The 17740-nt window shown below is 66.4% G+C and overlaps 1 protein-coding gene across 2 annotated transcripts; it reads right to left on the reverse strand.

Annotated features, from left to right (window-relative positions):
* Window positions 1-1756: 1756 nt before the first annotated feature.
* On the reverse strand, window positions 1757-17211 carry EFNA2 (ephrin A2). 2 transcript variants are annotated; one of them, XM_086699706.1, is made up of 5 exons: window positions 16882-17211; window positions 15913-16063; window positions 4773-5086; window positions 2639-2704; window positions 1757-2072 (listed from the first exon to the last, which is right to left on the reverse strand). In XM_086699706.1, the coding sequence occupies exons 2-5, from the start codon at window positions 15933-15935 to the stop codon at window positions 1951-1953; spliced, it is 525 nt and encodes a 174-aa protein (XP_086555832.1). In that variant the 5' UTR covers window positions 15936-16063; window positions 16882-17211; the 3' UTR covers window positions 1757-1950. The 2 variants fall into 2 exon arrangements, with proteins under 2 accessions (XP_086555832.1, XP_086555831.1); XM_086699705.1 differs by lacking the exons at window positions 15913-16063; window positions 16882-17211 and adding an exon at window positions 15041-15205.
* Window positions 17212-17740: the final 529 nt, after the last annotated feature.

Below are 17740 nucleotides of genomic sequence, written 5' to 3' on the forward strand. Positions count from 1 at the left end.
GGACCCCAGCCCCGGACACGTGCCTTTTGCAAAGCCAGAAAGGGACTGTGAGGCAACAGATGGGGCGCCTGGGTGGCTCGGCCCCTTCAGCGTCCAACTCTTGATTTCAGCTCAGGTCACGCTCACACGGTTCCTGGGTTTGCGCCCCGCGTCGGGGTGCTTGGGATTCTCTCTCTCTGCCCCTCCCTGCACGCTCTTTCTCTCAAAATAAATAAACGTAAAATTTTAAAAAAAGAGAAGAAAAGAAACGGACAGACCCCACCCTGGCCTGGTCAGTTAGGGAAACCGAGTCACACGGCGGTAGAGCTTGGCGACACAGATGTCATAGGACTTGATCGGACCCTACAAGACCCGTCACAGGACGGGAGGATTCGCGCCCCAAGCGGACGATGGAGCAGGAGGCCCTGAGCAGCCCTGGGGGTCCCGGCATCCCAAGGGCCCCTGCTATATACTCACAGCCAGCCAGGCTGCCCCCTCCCCCTCCCAGCTGCCCCAGGGAGCAGAGGACTTGCTCCCATTTGTCAGAGGGGGAAACTGAGGCCCACGGAGGGCGGTGGAGGATACAGCACCCCGTGAAATGTCCATCCCAGGGCCCAGCCTCCAAACAAGCGAAGAAGCCGTCACGACGGATCCCGGAGGGCCCTCAAAGACGCCTCTGCCTGGCAGATTCCAGACCCGACTCCAAATTATTAGTTCCGAGTGCCCCTCCCAATCCGGGCCGAGGGCCCCAGACACACATGCACATCCTTGAAGTTTATGCTCATTTTATTATAAAAAAATACAGAATCCAAAGTTGATTGTAACGGAGGGGGGGGTCCCGGTCGCCAGCTCCAGGCGTGACGCCACCACCCGCCCACGATGCCCCCTACAAAAGCCCCCCACCCGGCATCCAGGAGCCGTCTCCTGGCGGCCTCGCGCCATATATATTTATATATAATATATATAAAACACAGATCAGGAAAGGCGGGTAGGAAATATGAAATCTGTATAAATGCGGTTTGCTTCTTTAAAGCGTCGGGGGGGTGTCTTTTCTTGGTGGTGGCCCCCGTGTTTCCTTTTGTCCTGTCTTCTTTTCTCTTACAAACGTTATTAGTTCTGAGAGTAGGGGCAGGGGCTCCGACAGACACACGAGCTCATTGCGAAGTGCGGCTTCTACTCTAAAAAGTCCCCCCACCCCCCCGCCAAAATAAAAGTGCCCCCTCCCATGAAGGGGTAAGAAAAAAAGAAACTTTCCAGGCCATCCTTAGGAATACAGTAAAAATAAATCACAGTATATGCTTGCTGGCTCTATTTACAGAAATGTCACGTCTTCTGGGCCTCGGGGGCGAGCGGGTGAGGCTGGGGGGACCGGGCGGGGCCTAAGCGGTTCTAAGACGAGGGGGGGGGGGCGGGGGCTCTGATGGGGCCAGGGCACCACACGGGGCTCTCTGGTGAGGCACCCCGGAGGGAGGAGGTGGGGGGGGGAGTGGGGGGGGGGGTCTGAGGTGGGCTCTGATTCCTGGGCCGGAATTAGGGGCACGCATCCCCGGCCCCTTCCGTCTCAGACCGGCCTGTCCCAGGGTACCTGGAGGGTCAACCAGACCAGGGGTCTCCCGATCCCCGTGCCCCGGGGGGGCCAGGGACCCACGCAGCATCCACTCTGTCTCCTTCCCAAAGTTACCGGCAACAGCAAGGAATAAATTAAATTAAAAACTCAAGTCTTTCTGATTCCGCCGTAAAAGAAAAGCCCTAGCGAGAGGTTCTTGGGCTCTCCGGCACCCTGGAAGGAATGGGTTGGCCGGGAGGCTGGACAGACACCCGGCCTCTCAGGCATCAGGGCCTTTAGCCGCGCCCCCCAGGGCTGGCCCTGGGGCGGTGGACAGCCCCCCCCTGCCTGGCAGGGCAGCACCAGTCGTGGGAGAAACGGAGTCTCTAGCTGGTCTCTCGGCGGGGCATCCAGGTGGGCCGGGACTAGGAGCCCAGGAGGGTCCACAGCACAGGGACAGTGCTGAGGACCAGCTGGCAGGCGCCCAAGCCACTGCACGAGTTATTGCTGGTGAAGATGGGCTCCGGGGCCTCGTACAGGGTCTCATCTGGGGGGACACGGAGACAGGATGGTCAGCAGGTGGCCCCCCTCCCCACGGGGCTGCACCCCCACCTCCACATTCTGCCTCAGCTGTCCCTCCCAGACCCGGAGATCTCTGTCCATCTCGGTCGGGGCTGTGCCTTTTGTGCAGAGCATGGCAAACAGCAGGTGCCAAATGCGTGTCCGGCGCCTGGGTGAAGTCTCAAGGCTGCGGAGACCCCCCCCCTTCTCTGCGTGTGGCTTTGATGTTTCAAGAGCTCAGAACGTGGGCCCTTTGGCCTATCTTGGGGCGCCTTCCTGGTGTTCACTCTTGGATGAAAGGAGCTACGGCCTCAGCAGGGGGCCCGGTCACGGACTTCACCCTCAGTCCCGAAGGTCTGAAATGCCGTCCTCGTTCACACGTGAGGAAACTGAGGCTCGGGGTCAGGAGCCGCCCCCGCCATTGCTGAGGTTGAGGGACTCCCCGGGCTGTGTTGGGACCACCCCCTGGCTCTGCCGAGCCCTCCGTGGGCTCTGTGGGCTCAGGACACAAGGGTGGGGGATGAAACCCTGCACGGTGCCCTGAGCACTTACTGGTTGGCCGCACGTAAACCTTCAGCCTCAGGCAGGGTCGGTCCACAGCATTGGGCGGTGTGGCAGCTGGAAGAGAGGGGGATAGGGGTCGTGGAGTAGGGGGCTCTCAGTGCCAGAGACCTCCTGGGGCTACATCCCCTTCCCCACACTGGTAACTCGACCCTGACCCAAGGCTACGGGAGGTTCTGCCCATAAAACTCCTAACCACACCTCAAAGCCCTAGACACAATGCCCTCTATTTCCCAGAAGTCCTCCCGCATACTTCCCCTGCCCCTCCCTTTGCTGAACCCCGACCCCAGAGACTGGGGGTGCCTGTGTCTCGTTGCACGTCACCCCAAGGCAGCACAGAGCAAAGTTCGAAGGTGTTGAATAAAAATGTTTTTAACCAGTCAGAAGAAAAAAAAAAAAAAAAATCAGTGTAACCAAATGACTGATCTGGGATCGAATACCTGCTCCCTGGTGTCTGTGGGCAACTCACCCCCTATCTGGGCCTCGTGCGTCGCACAGTAAGTGCTCTGGAAATGATTACTTCCATCTGGGAGCTCACAGAAGCCAGTCACCCCTGGGAGACAGGCTATGCGCCCACCTCGCGCGGAGAGGGACGCACCCTGCTGGAGGTCACAGGGAGGCCGAGGCGTTAGGTCCCCACGCCTCCAATTCCACCTTTCCTGCTCCTTGCCTCTCGGCCCACACGGCCCACGGAAGCTCCCGGAGGGGCCGGGGTCACACCATAGCAGTGAGTCATGCGGGAGGCGGCCTGGGGACCAGGGTAGGGAGGGGAAGGAGGCCTGAAGCCCAGTGGGGGCCACGGGGGTTCGCGTGTGACAACAGCACGGGCACACACCCCCCCCCCACCCCGTGTGCACAACCCGGCACACGGACAAGCCCAGGCCTGTCCCCCTGTCCTCCTGGTGGCCACTGCCTCTGCCCGCCCCCCAGAAGCCCCTCACGCTGGAAGATGAAGACAAAAAAGCATGTAATAAAAATAACATTCGTCATAGAGTAATTACGATAATTATCTTTATGAAACTCCCGTCCTGGAAAGAAAAATGTAATTTTTTTATATTACGAGGACTTAATTTAAACACCTCCCTTCCTCCACCCGCTTCTTCCTTGAATTAAAAGGAAAAAAAATCCAAGTAGAGCAGAAGGAACGAAGCCTCACAGAGTTTAATGTGACGCAGCGGGAAGGAGGATAGCCAGGGGCTGCGTCTCCCCACGGCCCCAGGGGCAGACCCCGCGCCCCACCTGGCTCCCCGCGGGCCCCCACGAGACCGGCCGAGAGATGGGGATCTCCGTGCCCCTCGGGGTCTCAGTGGCTCTGCAGAGGCATCAGCCCCACACCAACGCGGGCTCCCCGATGCCCCCATGCCGGTGGGGACAACGCCTAGACTCCCGTGTTCCTGGCTAAGTCCCTGCAGAGTAACGGGCTGCCGAGGGCACAGCAGCGTCCTGTCCCCAGACCCTGCCATTGGCACTTTAGGGGGAGGAAGAAGGATGCCCCTGGAATCCCTCCCCCCTCCCATGTGCAGCAGAGCCAGGGACAGCCTCCCTCAGCCCCGCCCACTCGCCGCGGGGCTGTGCCTGAGGGTCCCCAAGCCCTGAAAAGCAGCTCCTCCCACAGTCCGCGGGGAATCTTGGGCCAGGTGGGCCTGGTGGGGGGAGATGGTGGGGGAGGGTGGCCGGGGGAGGGCCTGGGAGCTCCCTGCCCGAGCCAGGGTGTGATGGGCAGAACCCGAGCTCTGCTTTCGCCCCTGGCTTTGACCACGCTCCCCTCCCCCACCAGAGTCCCTACACCCGTTTGGGGGGGGGGAGGGGCAGTGACCACCCCTGATCTCAGTGCCGGCAAGTTGATGGTGGAGCCATCCGCTCCCCCAGCCCAAAGGCCCAGTGGCTTGATCCAGAGACAGGTCACAGAGGGGCATCTGCGGGTTTGTGACCCCAGCCCCACTCTGAGCCTCAGGTTCCCCATCTGAAAATGGGAACTCTAGATAGTGGGGCCTCTGGGGCTTGCGCGAAGGATGATTCCATTCAAGCGCTTGACCCGGGAGACACAGAGGCCAAGGCTGGCCCAGACCCCATCTGCCCATGCACCCCTGGCCCCCCTCCTGCACCCCCGCGCCCCCGCACTCACAGATGTAGTAGTACTCATGGCCCGGACGGAACTCGAAGCCGAGGGAGAAGGGCGTGAAGAGCTGGAACTTCTCCGAGAACTTGAGCGGCCCCCCGGGCGCCGCGGGCCGGTTGCACTCCCAGCGCTTGAAGCCGCGCTGCCGGTGGTCGCAGGACGCGTGGCCCTCGCCGTTGACCATGTACAGCACGTAGTGCTCCATGCGCTCGGCCGGCGGCAGCGGCGCCCCGTAGTGCGGGCAGTAGATGTCCAGGTAGTCGTTGATGCTGACCTCCACCGTGTAGCCCCCGCCGTCGTCCGCCGCGCCCGCGTGGAACCTGGGCCCCGCGGTCCGAGCGGGGAGGCCGGGGGGGGGGGGGGGGGCGGGTAGCACGAGGGGCGCTGGGTCAGCGCGGGCGGTTGCGGGGCGGGACAGGGGCGGGGCCGGCGCGGGGGACCCGGGAGAAGCTCCCGGGGCGCGGGCCCACGTGCCCCACCCCCACCCCCCTCCCCCCAGGCCGCCCCGGAGCCTCCCGCCCGCCACCAGGCGGGCGTCGGGGGAGGAGGGGCGGTCGCCTCGCCGGGCATTCTGGGTAACCGCAGGCAACGGAGCAGGTGCCCAGCCTCCCTCGCGTAGGCCGCGCGTCCGGGCCCTTCCGTGACGGGGCCGGCACGAGCTGCCCCCGCTCCCCGTCACGAAGTCCCTCTCCAAATCAACGTTACTGCTTGACTGCCACGTTCCCTCCTCCAGGCAGTCCCCAGGCTGCCCACCACAGGCAGCCGCCGCCGCCGCCGTGGCTTTTCCTCGGCAGATCTGACTGCCAAGGCGGCACAGGTGGGTGGGGCCTGGACCCCTCTCCTAGCGTCAGTTTCCTTGCGGGGGGGGGGGGGGGCAGGGTTTGGCGGGAAGGTCGCCCCAGCCCGGCTCAGAGGTGCTCTGGGTCCCGCCCCCAGCCTCAACTCCTTACCTCCCGTGTGACCCCAGCAAGTCCGGGGATCTCCCTCCAGGGCCTCTGCGACTTGACAACCGCCCCCCCCAACCTCCCGGTCACCTCACCAGGTTCCCCCACCCCTGCCGCCTCCGCCCCTCAGCCCCGCTTCCCAGCCTTTGCCCTGGAGGTCCCAACTGTCAGGCAGCCTGTGCACGCAGCCTTGGGGAGCCCCCCCAGACCCAACTTCGTCTGGCGAGGATGGAGGTCAGCTCCCCCCACCATCACCGCCTCAGGCCACAGCGACAGGAGCCCTTAGATCTCCCGGACGCGGTCTCCTGGGTCCCTGTCATGTAAACGCAGCCTGGACCGAGGAGGGACAAGGGGGCCTCCGGAGAGGAGCTTTATTAGCACATAAAAGGCCTAAGAGCAGAGGAGGGGTGGGAAGCCCCTTCTCCCTCTCCGTACAGGCATGGAAACTGAGGCCCAGTGAGGGTCGACAGCAGAAGGGGCCCAGGCTGCTTGGACCCCAGCTTGGCCACGCCACGCCACGCCTCTGTGGCCCAGTCCGCGGGAGGGAGCCGAGGTGCGGCCCCCATGCCGGGCAACTGAGCGGGGGGGGGGGGGGGGGGGGGGGGGGCAGGATTATCAGCCGGCATTGGCTGCCCCCCTGCAGTCCGGAGGCTCTGCACCAGGTCGGGGCGGCTCCGGGGACCCCAGAGTGGGGAGTGAGGCAGCGGGAGACCTTGCTCACTCGTGCCTCAGTTTCCCAACCTGACACAGGAGATCTCGTGGGGATGTCAAGCCTGCGGCTGAGGCGCAGACTCCCGAGAATTCCAGCTAGGAGAGTCGGAGGGAGCAGACTCATCTCCAGCCCTTCCCTGCTCTCAGACCGCCCAGGAATGGGGAGCTCTGCCCACCCCCACAGAAGTGGGATGCTGTTTGCAGATTCAGTGAATACAGCAGAGAGACTCGGGGAGTGGAGGTCAGTTGGGGGCTGCAGATAGTTCTGTGTTCAGGCTCGGGCTTGCACCCAGCTAGGTCTTGTGGTTCATTCTCGTCTCAAAGCCTCAGTTTCCAACTCTGTACAGTGGGAACAGTCCTTGAGAACGCCACTCGTGTACATAGCAGGCCCTGCACAGAGGCAGGGCAGCCCAAAGTCAGGCTGGGACAGGGTCAGGGTCAGGCTCACAGCAGGGTCAGGCTGGGACCAGGGTCAGGCTAGGTCAGGGCCAGGGTCAGGCTCAAAGCACGGTCAGGGTCAGGCTCATACCAGGGCCAGGCTGGGGCAGGGTCAGGCTGGAGCAGAGTCAGGGTCAGGCTGGAGCAGGGCCAGGCTGAGATAGGGTCAGGGTCAGGCTTGGACAAGGTCAGGATCAGGCTGGGATAGGGACAGGGTCAGGCTCACAGCACGGTCAGGCTGGGACCAGGGTCAGGCTAGGTCAGGGTCAGGCTCACAGCAGGGCCAGGGTCAGGACCAGGGTCAGGCTCAAAGCAGGGTCAGGGTCAGGCTGGGACAGGGACAGGGTCAGGCTGGGGTAGGGTCAGGCTGGAGCAGAGTCAGGGTCAGGCGGGAGCAGGGCCAGGCTGGGGCAGGGCCAGGCTGAGATAGGGTCAGGGTCAGGCTTGGACAAGGTCAGGATCAGGCTGGGATAGGGACAGGGTCAGGCTCACAGCACGGTCAGGCTGGGACCAGGGTCAGGCTAGGTCAGGGTCAGGCTCACAGCAGGGCCAGGGTCAGGACCAGGGTCAGGCTGGGACAGGGACAGGGTCAGGCTGGGGTAGGGTCAGGCTGGAGCAGAGTCAGGGTCAGGCGGGAGCAGGGCCAGGCTGGGGCAGGGCCAGGCTGAGATAGGGTCAGGGTCAGGCTTGGACAAGGTCAGGATCAGGCTGGGATAGGGACAGGGTCAGGCTCACAGCAGGGTCAGGCTGGGACCAGGGTCAGGCTAGGTCAGGGTCAGGCTCACAGCAGGGCCAGGGTCAGGACCAGGGTCAGGCTGGGACAGGGACAGGGTCAGGCTGGGGTAGGGTCAGGCTGGAGCAGAGTCAGGGTCAGGCGGGAGCAGGGTCAGGCGGGAGCAGGGCCAGGCTGGGGCAGGGCCAGGCTGAGATAGGGTCAGGGTCAGGCTTGGACAAGGTCAGGATCAGGCTGGGATAGGGACAGGGTCAGGCTCACAGCAGGGTCAGGCTGGGACCAGGGTCGGGACCAGGGTCAGGCTCAAAGCAGGGTCAGGGTCAGGCTGGGGTAGGGTCAGGCTGGAGCAGAGTCAGGGTCAGGCGGGAGCAGGGCCAGGCTGGGGCAGGGCCAGGCTAAGATAGGGTCAGGGTCAGGCTTGGACAAGGTCAGGATCAGGCTGGGATAGGGACAGGGTCAGGCTCACAGCACGGTCAGGCTGGGACCAGGGTCAGGCTCACAGCAAGGCCAGGGTCAGGCTGGGACAGGGACAGGGTCAGGCTGGAGCAGAGTCAGGGTCAGGCTCACAGCAGGGTCGGGGTGGGGCAGGGTTAGGCAGCGACCCTGCCCATATGTTGGGCTGCCCCTCGGCTGGCCAAGCACGGGTGTCTCATGGACTGGCTGTGTTCTCTGGCCGCTTGGGCGAGATCGATGCAAAAGCCACTCCAGGCTCTTTCAAAAGTCGTTTTCGCTCCTTCCCAGCCCATTGAAAGCCCCATTGATCAGCCAATCGATGACAGCCAGCCGTGGCCAAGCGCCTGCCAGGACCACCCAGGCCCGACCTGCAGGGGAGGGGGAGGTGGGGAAACGACGGTGCGGGGGAGGGGGGGTACAGGACCGGCCCCTGTGCTGATCCCGGCCCCCTCTGGTCCTCAGTTTCCCCTCTCCTCCCTGGCCTCTGCTGCAGGGATGTATGCTCGGCCTGAAAGGGAAGAGCTCAGCTCTCTGCGGGGCCTCGCAAGACGAATGGACTCGAGGGTGGGGCTGCCGGGGCATCGCCGACTCCCCACCCCACCCCTGCCCGTGCTTCTCCACGGTGCCTGCCTCCCCTGCACTGGACCAACGTCGTTCTCCTCTCCCGTTTAATCTCCCGAAAAACGTCCGAAAGCGAGGCTGCTTTGCTGGCTCAGAGGCTGGATGCTTGGGCCCCGCCAGGCGGGCCAGACTCCTGGCCTCCCCAAATCCGGGGCTCGCTTTTCTGAGCGTAAATCAGACCCACCGACTCACTGACTCAGAGCTCCCCCATCACTCAGAATAAAACCCACGGTCCTCCCGGGTCACGAGGCCCGTATGGCCTCACTGTTCCCACCCAAGTCGTCCTCCAACTGCCCCCAGCTCACTCCTTCCAGCCACACCAGCCTTCTGGCCGCTCCGGTTCCCACCCCAGGGCCTTTGCATGTGCTCCTCTGCCCAGCCTGCTCTCTCCCGCCTCCTCCACCTCATCACATATCTCATTCCAACATCATCATATTTTTATCTTTACACAGTCTGCTGTCCGCACCCCCCCCCCCCCCCCCGCCCCGGACCCTGGGGGCCAGCCTCCTCCTCCGCCCCTTTCCCTCACCGCCGGCACAGGCCTCGTGCACAGTGCCTCCACACGTTTGTTGATCAAACAAAGGCCAAAGATTCAAGGTCTTTGAGGTGCCGGAGTCACAGGGAGCAGACAGTGACCCACACGTGGAGTGAGGACCCCCCGGCAGGTGCGTCCCGGAAGAAGCCCCCACCCCTCCAGCTCTAGCTGCCTAAGCGGACCATTGTTTTCCCCTCCCCGGCTCTAAAATAGCGATGGCCTTGCTGCGTGGCCATTTCCCGGTTCCAAGTTGGCGGGCAAACCAGGGGCGGGCGCCTGGCCCCTACTCAGGGTGGCGCCTGTGCGGGGGAAGGGCCCAACCCCAAAACCAAGCCGGTGCAAGCGAGACAAAGCTTTCATTTTCTCCATTAGTGAGGAAGCCTGATACGCAAATGCTCCACGGGAGCAACAGAGAGAGATAAAAACTCTCACTAAGGGGTTAATGACTGACTTGGGACGGGTTCCCAGACAGAGGGCTCCTGAGGCTTTCAGACGTACAGCCCTTCCCCTCCCGTGCCACACCTTCACCCCCACTCTCGTTCACCCTGCCGGCTGCCTGCCAACGTGCACTCCTCCAGGCAGCCCTCCCAGCCCCTGGCGGACCTGACCCTGCCCGCCAAACCCACCCCTACCCCGCAGCCGCCCCCCCCCCCCCCAGCCCCCGCGCGGCTAATTAGCTCCAATCGGGCCATTGTCAAGTCATTAGATGCTAATAGCAAAGCAACTAATTAGGAGTCTCGCCCAAAATGGGAGTGGGGAGGGCTGTGCCACCCCCCCCAGACTAGAAGTTGAGGCAGGGGTGAGGCGCCAGCAAGCTGAAGCCCACGCCACCCTGCCAGCTGCACTTGGGACCAGCTCCCTGGTCTGAACCCAGTCACGCCGCCTAGTGACCAAGACCCCAGGGAAGGACACACCCAGGCGGGCCCTGGGTGAGCAGCAGGGTCCCGAGGCCCAGGCCGGGGCAGGGTCAGCCCCTCCCCACCGCCATCCCCGGCGAGGCCCAAGACCTCGGCACGCACCCCCAGCTTTCTGAGGGGTCGAGAAGACATTCCCCCACCTGAGGCCTGGCCACCTTCCTTCTGCTGCGGCGAGGGGCGGGGGTGGGGGGGGAGCTCCGGTGCTGGGGGGAGCCTCAGAGAAACCGGGGCCCCCAGGTGGTGCGGGGTCAGCCTTGGGGAGGGTGCGTGCGGAGGGGGTGGGTAACTGAAGCAACGACCCGACCCCGGAGCTGAAGCCAGAGGTCGGCCCCGCCTCTGGGCCCCGGGGTCAGCAGCACACAGGACGTGGCTGTCCTGCACCCCCCCCCGCCCCCACCCCCCCCAGTGTCCTTAGCCGGCCTTGGACGCAGCAGCCTCTAGGACTGGGGACAGCCCGACCGGCCCGCCTTCCCCGGAGCCATGGGTGAGTCACTGTCTCCGGGTCCATGAAAGGGAGGCATAACGGGGTGGGCAGATCGGACGGCTGCATGGCTGTGGCCGGGCCGGCCGAGGGGGCAACTTGGCTCGTGTAGTGAACAGAGCCGCTTGAAACCAAAATCCCCAGGTCCGACAGGGCGACCGAGGCGTGGCGGCCGAGCCCCCAGGGCGCAAGAGAGCAGGCGTGGGGGCGAGACCCCGGCCAGGGCTGGCCTGTCAAAGTGTGGCTGAGGTGGGGACCGAGCTGTGCTGGTGCACCTAGCTGTCATCCGTGTGGAGGCACAGACGTGGCACGGGGTCTGGGGCTGTGGGGGGGCACAGCCGAGCCCTCCCCCTGGACCCATCTCCAAAGGAGAGAAGTCCCCCTAAAGCCACGCCACGGGGCAAGGCTGGCCGCGTCTCCCGCTCCTGAGGGTAAGGAGAGGGGTGCGGGCCTGGCTTAGGCCGATGGAAGGAGACGGCTGGGCCCTCAGAAACACTGCCCCCCAGACCCCCTGAACGCATGTGCTGCCCCAAGAACCACGTCCACAGGTGACCCCGAGGGGCCCGCAGACCTCACGGAGATGTCTGGGGGGGCCCGGGGGTCAGAGCTGCCAGAGCCAACGCAGGCACAGCGCCCCAAGGGGAGGCACCGAGGCTGGGGACGGGGAAGGCCCGGCTGCCCATCAGACCCGGAGGCAGCCCCGGACAGAAGTTGCCCAGGCCCGCGGTGGGGGGGGTGGGGGGGGGGTGGGGGGCGGCCCTCAGAACTGCCCCCCCACCCCCCTCCGCTGTTTCTCGCCTTGTCCTTCGGGCTGGACCGTCGCTGTCCGTGCAGATTTGGGGTCCAGCCCCAGAAGCCCCTGTGTTCACCCGCAGGAGCTGCCTCGGTTTCCCTCTCTGTCGGGGACCTCTGAGCCCCTGGGGTCACGCCGGGGCCACAAAGGCCCTGCCACCGTCTGCTGACCGCCACACCTGTCGGCCCCCACTTACGGAGACGCGGAGGCTCCGGGCGGCCAAGCCGCCTGCCTGAGCTCGTGCCCGGGCTCCCCGCGGCACCCCCGGGCCCCACCCTCGGGCCCCGGGTGCCCAGACCCAAGCGGTCTCGCCCTCCAAGCTCTGAAAGCCAGGCAGACTGACCTCTCTCGAACAAAACCAAAAACCCTCGTACAGCAAAATATGGCATCACCCGCGCAAAGCCACTTCTCCCCAGGCCGCGGGCAGGGCTGCAGCGCCCCGGGGAGCAGGGAGGCCCGACGCCTCCACCCTGGGAAAGACCCTCTCCGGTCGCCATTTTCCTATCTGCACCCCCACACGCGGAAGCACACGCAACCCCCTTCGAACGCTCCCGCGGCCTCGAGCCGCCGGGTGCGGGTGGGTTCCGGGCCCACAGCCCCCGCCCGCATCGGCACCACGCACACGTGCAGGCCCGCGCTCGCCACTCGGGTGGGGGACTCGGGGACAGCGGGCGCCCTGCACAGTCCCCCGGCGAGGACCCACCCGGCTCGAGGAGGTGACAGAGGAGGACAGCCAGCCGGGCCGCCATCGCCGGAACCGTCCGCCCCCTCACCGGGGGCCCTGGGACGGCCGGGGCCGGGCCGCACGCGCAGCCACACGCGTGCACTCCGCTCACAGATGTGCTAAAGACACACGTGTGCGCCCCCCGCACACACACACACACACACACACACACACAGCCCCCCCCGCCCCCCTCGGTGCAGACACGCACACGCAGACGGGCACGCGCACCCCCGGGCACGCGCATTCCACGTGCAGACGCGCCGTGCGAACACGTGCACGCACTCCGGCACAATCACGCACACGCGTGTGCAAACATGCCAGAGCCGGGAGGCACATGCGTCACCCTGCCACGCAGGCGTGTGTGTGAGTGACCCCTGCACGCCGCGGGAAAAAGCACGCGAGTGCACGCGGCGACACAGGCGGAGACACGGAAGCCTGAGCCGGAGGCGCACCGACCTTCCGCACACAGCACGAGCCCCCCGCGGCTGCACACGCGGCCCCGCCGGAGCGCCCAGCCCCACTCGGCCGCGGACAGGTTCAAGGACCAGGGAGGAGCCAGCGCGCGGCCGGCCTGCGGGGGTGACCCGCCTGCGGGTGGCTGACCCGGACAGCAGGGCCCCACCCTGCCGCGGCGGTGACGGTGGGTGCAGGGCTCGCTCGGCCACGTCCACCAGCCGCGTGTGCGCAGAAAAGGCGCTGCGCGGCAGGAGGATGTGACTGGGAAAACAGAGCCACATACTTATTACCTTGGCGCAGGTACGAGGCCAGGCGGGCACGCGTGGCCGGCCTCACGGCGGCACTGCCTGTCCGTTCCCCACGTGAGCACACCCGTCCCTCCAGCTCCTGCACGACTGCCTGTCCCCCCACCCAAGTGTGCCCAGCCCTCGCTCTGACCCCTTCCCTGCTGTGCCTTTTATGTGCGCCCCTTCTCTTGGGCACCCCCCCCCCATCTCCTCCACCTGCCGCCGCACTGATCCGTTGCTAACCCAGCCGGGTCTCTCGTCTCCACCCGCGGGACTGCCGCCAGCTCCAGGCCTGCTCGCGGACCCTGCACCTCTGCCCTGGGCAGCCGCCCCCCGGGGAAATCACCATTCCTGGGTGCCCTTGGACCCGAGGCCCGACACCGCCCCTCCTCCCGTGTCCGACACGCACCCTGTCACCGGCTGCAGGTTCCAGGCCAGCCGGCCCCGGGCAGCGAACCTCCCGAGAGGTCCCTGGGCCACCGAGGCCCTCGGGCAGCTGGTCGGAACAGGACTGTCAGGTCAGCAGCAGGAGGCGCTCGGGTGTGAGGCCAGAGCCGGGCATCTGGGGCTGCCTCGTCCCCCCCGGCCGGGATCCTGTCCACAGCCCTGTGGCAGGTGGGGCGGCAGGCAGCCCCAACCACCCCCTTCCCGTCCCCATTCGAGGCTCCTCGTGTGTTTGGCGTTTGCTAGAACAAAGGACAGGCCATGCCTGGGACGGAGATTCCAAAGCTGAAACCAAAAACTTGGGCCGGGGAGGCGCTGCCCGCTGGGCTCCCCCGCTCGGCCGCAAGGAAGAGCCTTAATCAAACCCACATGTGACCAGCAGGGCAAGGCGGCCAGGGAACCCGCTCCGCGGTGGCCTGACTGTCCCTGTGCAGCCCGGGGTCTCTGCCCTCAGCCCTGGGGCCCAACCCCACAGCTGAGCAACTGAGGGGGGCGTCTGGGTGCGCTCCCTGCCCCCCACGGCAGGACAGTGGCTACCCTTGTCCCAGAGCCCGCCTCAAAGACGGCCCTTTATGCAACTTTCTGCCCGAGAGTGACGGGATGGCAGAGGACAGTGAGGGTGTCTTGACCGGCACTTGAAAGGGAGAGAAAGTGACCAGTGGCAGAGGGACAGGAAGCAGAGAGGCTGGCCTCCTCACTCCCATGCGCAGCCCAGCCGGCCCTGGGAATGCCGTGGGAGCCTGGGTGCTGGGGCTGACCCCTCGGAGTGCTGAGCTCCAAACCCCATCTCCCGTGGGCCCCCCGGCCTTGGAGAGCCGGCGGTGGCCCAGAGGCTTCTGCCGATGTCCAGGTCATGGTCAGTTACCAGCAAACTTTTCTCAGTCGAATTAGCCAGGACTCCGGCTGCCCCCCAAATTGCACTTAGCGCTGGGCGCCGAAGGGGTTGTGCGGGCGGGCAGGACACCGCAGCCAGGCGTAGCAGGCTGGGCACGAGGCCACCTGGGTCCCCACCTCCGCTCCTCTCCCCTCACCGTGACCTTGAGCCAGCCACGCATGCATTCTGTGCCTCAGTTTCCCCATCAGCACCAGGAGGACGGGAGAGGATGCCGCCGGGCCAAGACTCCCAGGACCGCTCCTGGGTGCCTCAGTCTCCCCACCTCTACAAAGCTAGGACCTTGGGCCCCCTGGAGCGAAGACGGTCCTGGTTTGGTAGGGAGGAACAGATCAACTTCCCCGAGTTCACGTGGGGACCCACCAGCAGGACGCGCCCACGGACCCCTTGCCCCGGGGGGAGGGGGAGGCCGCGGTCCCCCACCCGGCACAGTTCAGCGATGAGGTTCCCCGGGGGATCTCCACGAACTCCGACGCCGGCAGGCGTCCCCGGAGAGGCCCCAGGATGGGGGACCCCCAAGTCCGGGAAAGGAACTCGGGGCCGCCCAGCTTCGGAGGGTCCCCCCCGAACTCCGGGGGCTGGCGGCGCTCTGGGCGCGCAGGGCGTCCGGTGGGGCGCCCTGCGCTTGTGCGGGGGGGAGGATGCACGAGGAGCGGGAGCGCCCGGAACTCCGGGGCGCCGGAACTCCCTGGGGGCTCCCGCCGGGGCCCGCCGGAGCCCCCCGCCCCCGCCCCCGAGGCGGAGCGCGCTCGGGGGCCGCCCAGAGCCCGGGGCGCGGAGGCCCGGCCGGGGCGGGGGGCGCCCGGGGCCCCCGGCGCCGCCTCCCCGCGCGCGGCCGCGCTCACCTGGGGTTGCTGCGGTTCCAGTAGACGGCGTAGCGGTCCGAGTTGGCGCGGGCGGCGTCCTCGGCGCGCGCGAAGGGCGGCGGCGGCGGCAGCGGCAGCAGCAGCAGCAGCAGCGGCAGCAGCGGGCGCTGCGCGGGCGCCATGGCCCCGGTCCGGCCGCCGCGCTCGCCTGGCCGCCGCCTGCCAGCGGTCTCCGCCTCCTCCGCCGCCGCCGCCGAGCGGGCGGGCTCGGGGCGGGCGGGAGGAGGGCGCGCCGGCGCTTGGAGATCCCCGGCCGCCCCCCCCCGCCCGTGCGCGCGCGACCTCGGGCGCCGAGAAGGCAGGCGGCGGGCGGGCGGGGCGCCGGGGGTCCTCCCCGGGCGCCGGCCCCCCGGCCGCGCGGACTCTCGCAGCGCGGGCCGCCGCCGCAGCCGCCGGGGAGGGGCCGGGGCTCCGGCCTTTGTCCCGCCCGAGCGCCGGGAGGGCCGCGGGCGCCCCCTCCTGCCGTGCCCTGGCCACGCGGGGGCCGGGCGGGGGTGGGGGGATGGCCCCCCTCCTGCCTCCGCCTCGCCCACCCCACCCCCCACCCGGGGCCAGACCGTCCCCGACTCCTCCCTCGTCCCTCCCGGTGGGGCTGCCTGCCGTGGGCAGCCCTGGGGTCCTGCCCTCCCCCGGCCCCCCGGAGACGCCCAACTCCGGGGGGGAGGGGGGGGCCTCGAGCCACCACCACCGCCCCCATCATCCTCACAAGGGTCCCCTGCGCTCCTCTCCCTCAGGACAGCAAGGCGGTCTGTGGAGCCTGGCCCCCGGGACAGGAGGAGGCACAGAGACGCCTCACCCCCTCTCCGTCCCGACGTCATTCAGTCATTCCAACCCAGACCCCAAATCCTAACCTAGGCGAACTAACCAGCTTCATGCCTCCCTGTTCCTCCTGGGCAGGTGTTTTCGGCACGTGCTGGCCGGAGTCCAAAGGCTGGTCCACCACTGCCTCCCTGGGGGACCTCAGGGCAGTCACTTGTCCTCTGTGGGCCTCTGTTTCCTCTCCTGGGAAATGGAGCAAGAGTCTCTGCTTCAGCTCCTGAGCGTGGGGGGCACAGAACAGGTGCCCACTACACAAGGGATCTGCCCGAGCCACTCAGGGTGGGATCCAAGCCGCCCAAGGTAGGATCCAGGCCAACAGCAGATGAAGTCCATACACAGATGAAATCCGACCCCGGAGCAAGACAGAGAAGGGCATCTGGGCACAGTGCATGGCTTCAGCGGAGGCCCAGAGTGGTCGCTCCTGGGGAGCTCACTGGGGGCCTGTTCCTTCGTTTTCCGGTCTTATGCATGCCACAGCCTCTGTCACCAGACTCTGAGTTTATAGAGGTACTCTGTCACCAAGTGCTGGCTGGAAACTGCCAGTGGGGCCCACCTGGGGTTCACCTCTCTGGACTTGTTTCACTTGCCCAGGCCTGGTGAGAGTGAGACCAGAGCCCTTGAACTAGAAGGTCCCCACGGGAGGGAATGTTGCAGGTCCTCGTAACAGGAACCATTAGAGGCCAGAGACCGGCAAACTAACCTTCACCCCAGCAAAGCGGATGGGCCCACGCCAGCCACGTACCTCCAGGGTGTTGGGGGGCACACGCCACACGACGCCTGAGTTTCTCCCCCCCACCCCTTCCCCACCTTTGCTCAGGCTGTGCCCTGAGAGTACCTCCCTTTTGTGTGCCATTCAAATTCTGATCATCCATCAAGGCCGGTCCCTGCCCGTGCCTCACCCCCCCCCCCCCGCCCCCGCCCCCGCCCCCGCCACGAGGAGGTTCTCGGTCCTCTGTCCCCTGGAGAACTCAGCCTGCCTGTCCTGGGTGTTGTGCTCTTACCTGACTGCGGGTACCCGAGTCCCAGGGCTGGCCCTTCAAATAGACTCTCCGGATACCCCTGGCGTGAGGGCCTGGGCTTCCAGCAACACAGGCCCAGCTCAGCCCAGGATGACGGGTCTGGCCCTTTGGAGAGCACAAGGGTGGTGGTGGCCCCCAGTGAGGAAGTCCCCCTTGCACAGCTATGGAGGTGGAGCCACAAGCCCAGGGGCGCCAGCGGGCCTGGCCCAGCCCAGTGTCCCGCCTTCTGGAAGCTCCCACTGCTGTCCCACTTGATGGGACCTCACAGTTGGGGCTGGGGTCTCCTCTGTCAAAGCCAGCAGGACGTGAGCCTGCAGGGGGTAAGGGAAACAGAAAGGCACACCACACAGGGAGGACGCCTCGGCGAAGGCCCGGCAATGGGGCTGCTCATTTGCATGCAGGGGCCACCAAGGCAAGAGCCGCCACGCCGCCACTGCCGCTGCCGGGCGGATTTGAGCTGAAGCTCTGTTTTCCTTCTGTTCTTGTCTCTCTCTCAAGGTCAGAGCCAGAGCAGGGACAGGAACAAAGGCGCGCGTCCCCCATTCAACCTCCCTGAGCCCGCCGGCGCTCCTGGAGGCGGGGCCCTGGGGAGGGGAGGGCAGGGCAGCTCCAAGGCCTGGCCCCAGGCAAGGTGGGGGTGGGGGCACAGGACCCGCTGCTCCAGGGGACTCCTGCCCCGCGGGGGGGGGGGGGGGCCACTGTGGGCACCTAGGAGGCCCTGTCCCCTCCCAGGGCCAGTGGCCACCCCACCCTCCAGGCACAGCCACTGTGCGTGTGTGTGGGGGGGGGGGGGTCAGCTGGGGCCAGGGGTCATTCTGGAGTAAGCTTCCTCTGGAGTCAA

Source organism: Puma concolor, chromosome A2 (genome assembly GCF_028749965.1).
Source record: "Puma concolor isolate L17-30 chromosome A2, mPumCon1.1.hap2, whole genome shotgun sequence".
In the NCBI taxonomy this organism is placed as follows: domain Eukaryota; kingdom Metazoa; phylum Chordata; class Mammalia; order Carnivora; family Felidae; genus Puma; species Puma concolor.

What these genes read in the sequence shown, in the direction of transcription:
- EFNA2 (XM_086699705.1), bottom strand. Translation starts at nt 15,183, where the DNA reads ATGGCGCCCGCGCAGCGCCCGCTGCTGCCGCTGCTGCTGCTGCTGCTG. An exon ending in TGGAACCGCAGCAACCCCAG is followed by an intron (nt 5,087 to 15,040) that starts GTGAGCGCGGCC and finishes CGCGGGGCCCAG; the next exon opens with GTTCCACGCGGGCGCGGCGG. An exon ending in CCATGAGTACTACTACATCT is followed by an intron (nt 2,705 to 4,772) that starts GTGAGTGCGGGG and finishes CCTCTCTTCCAG; the next exon opens with CTGCCACACCGCCCAATGCT.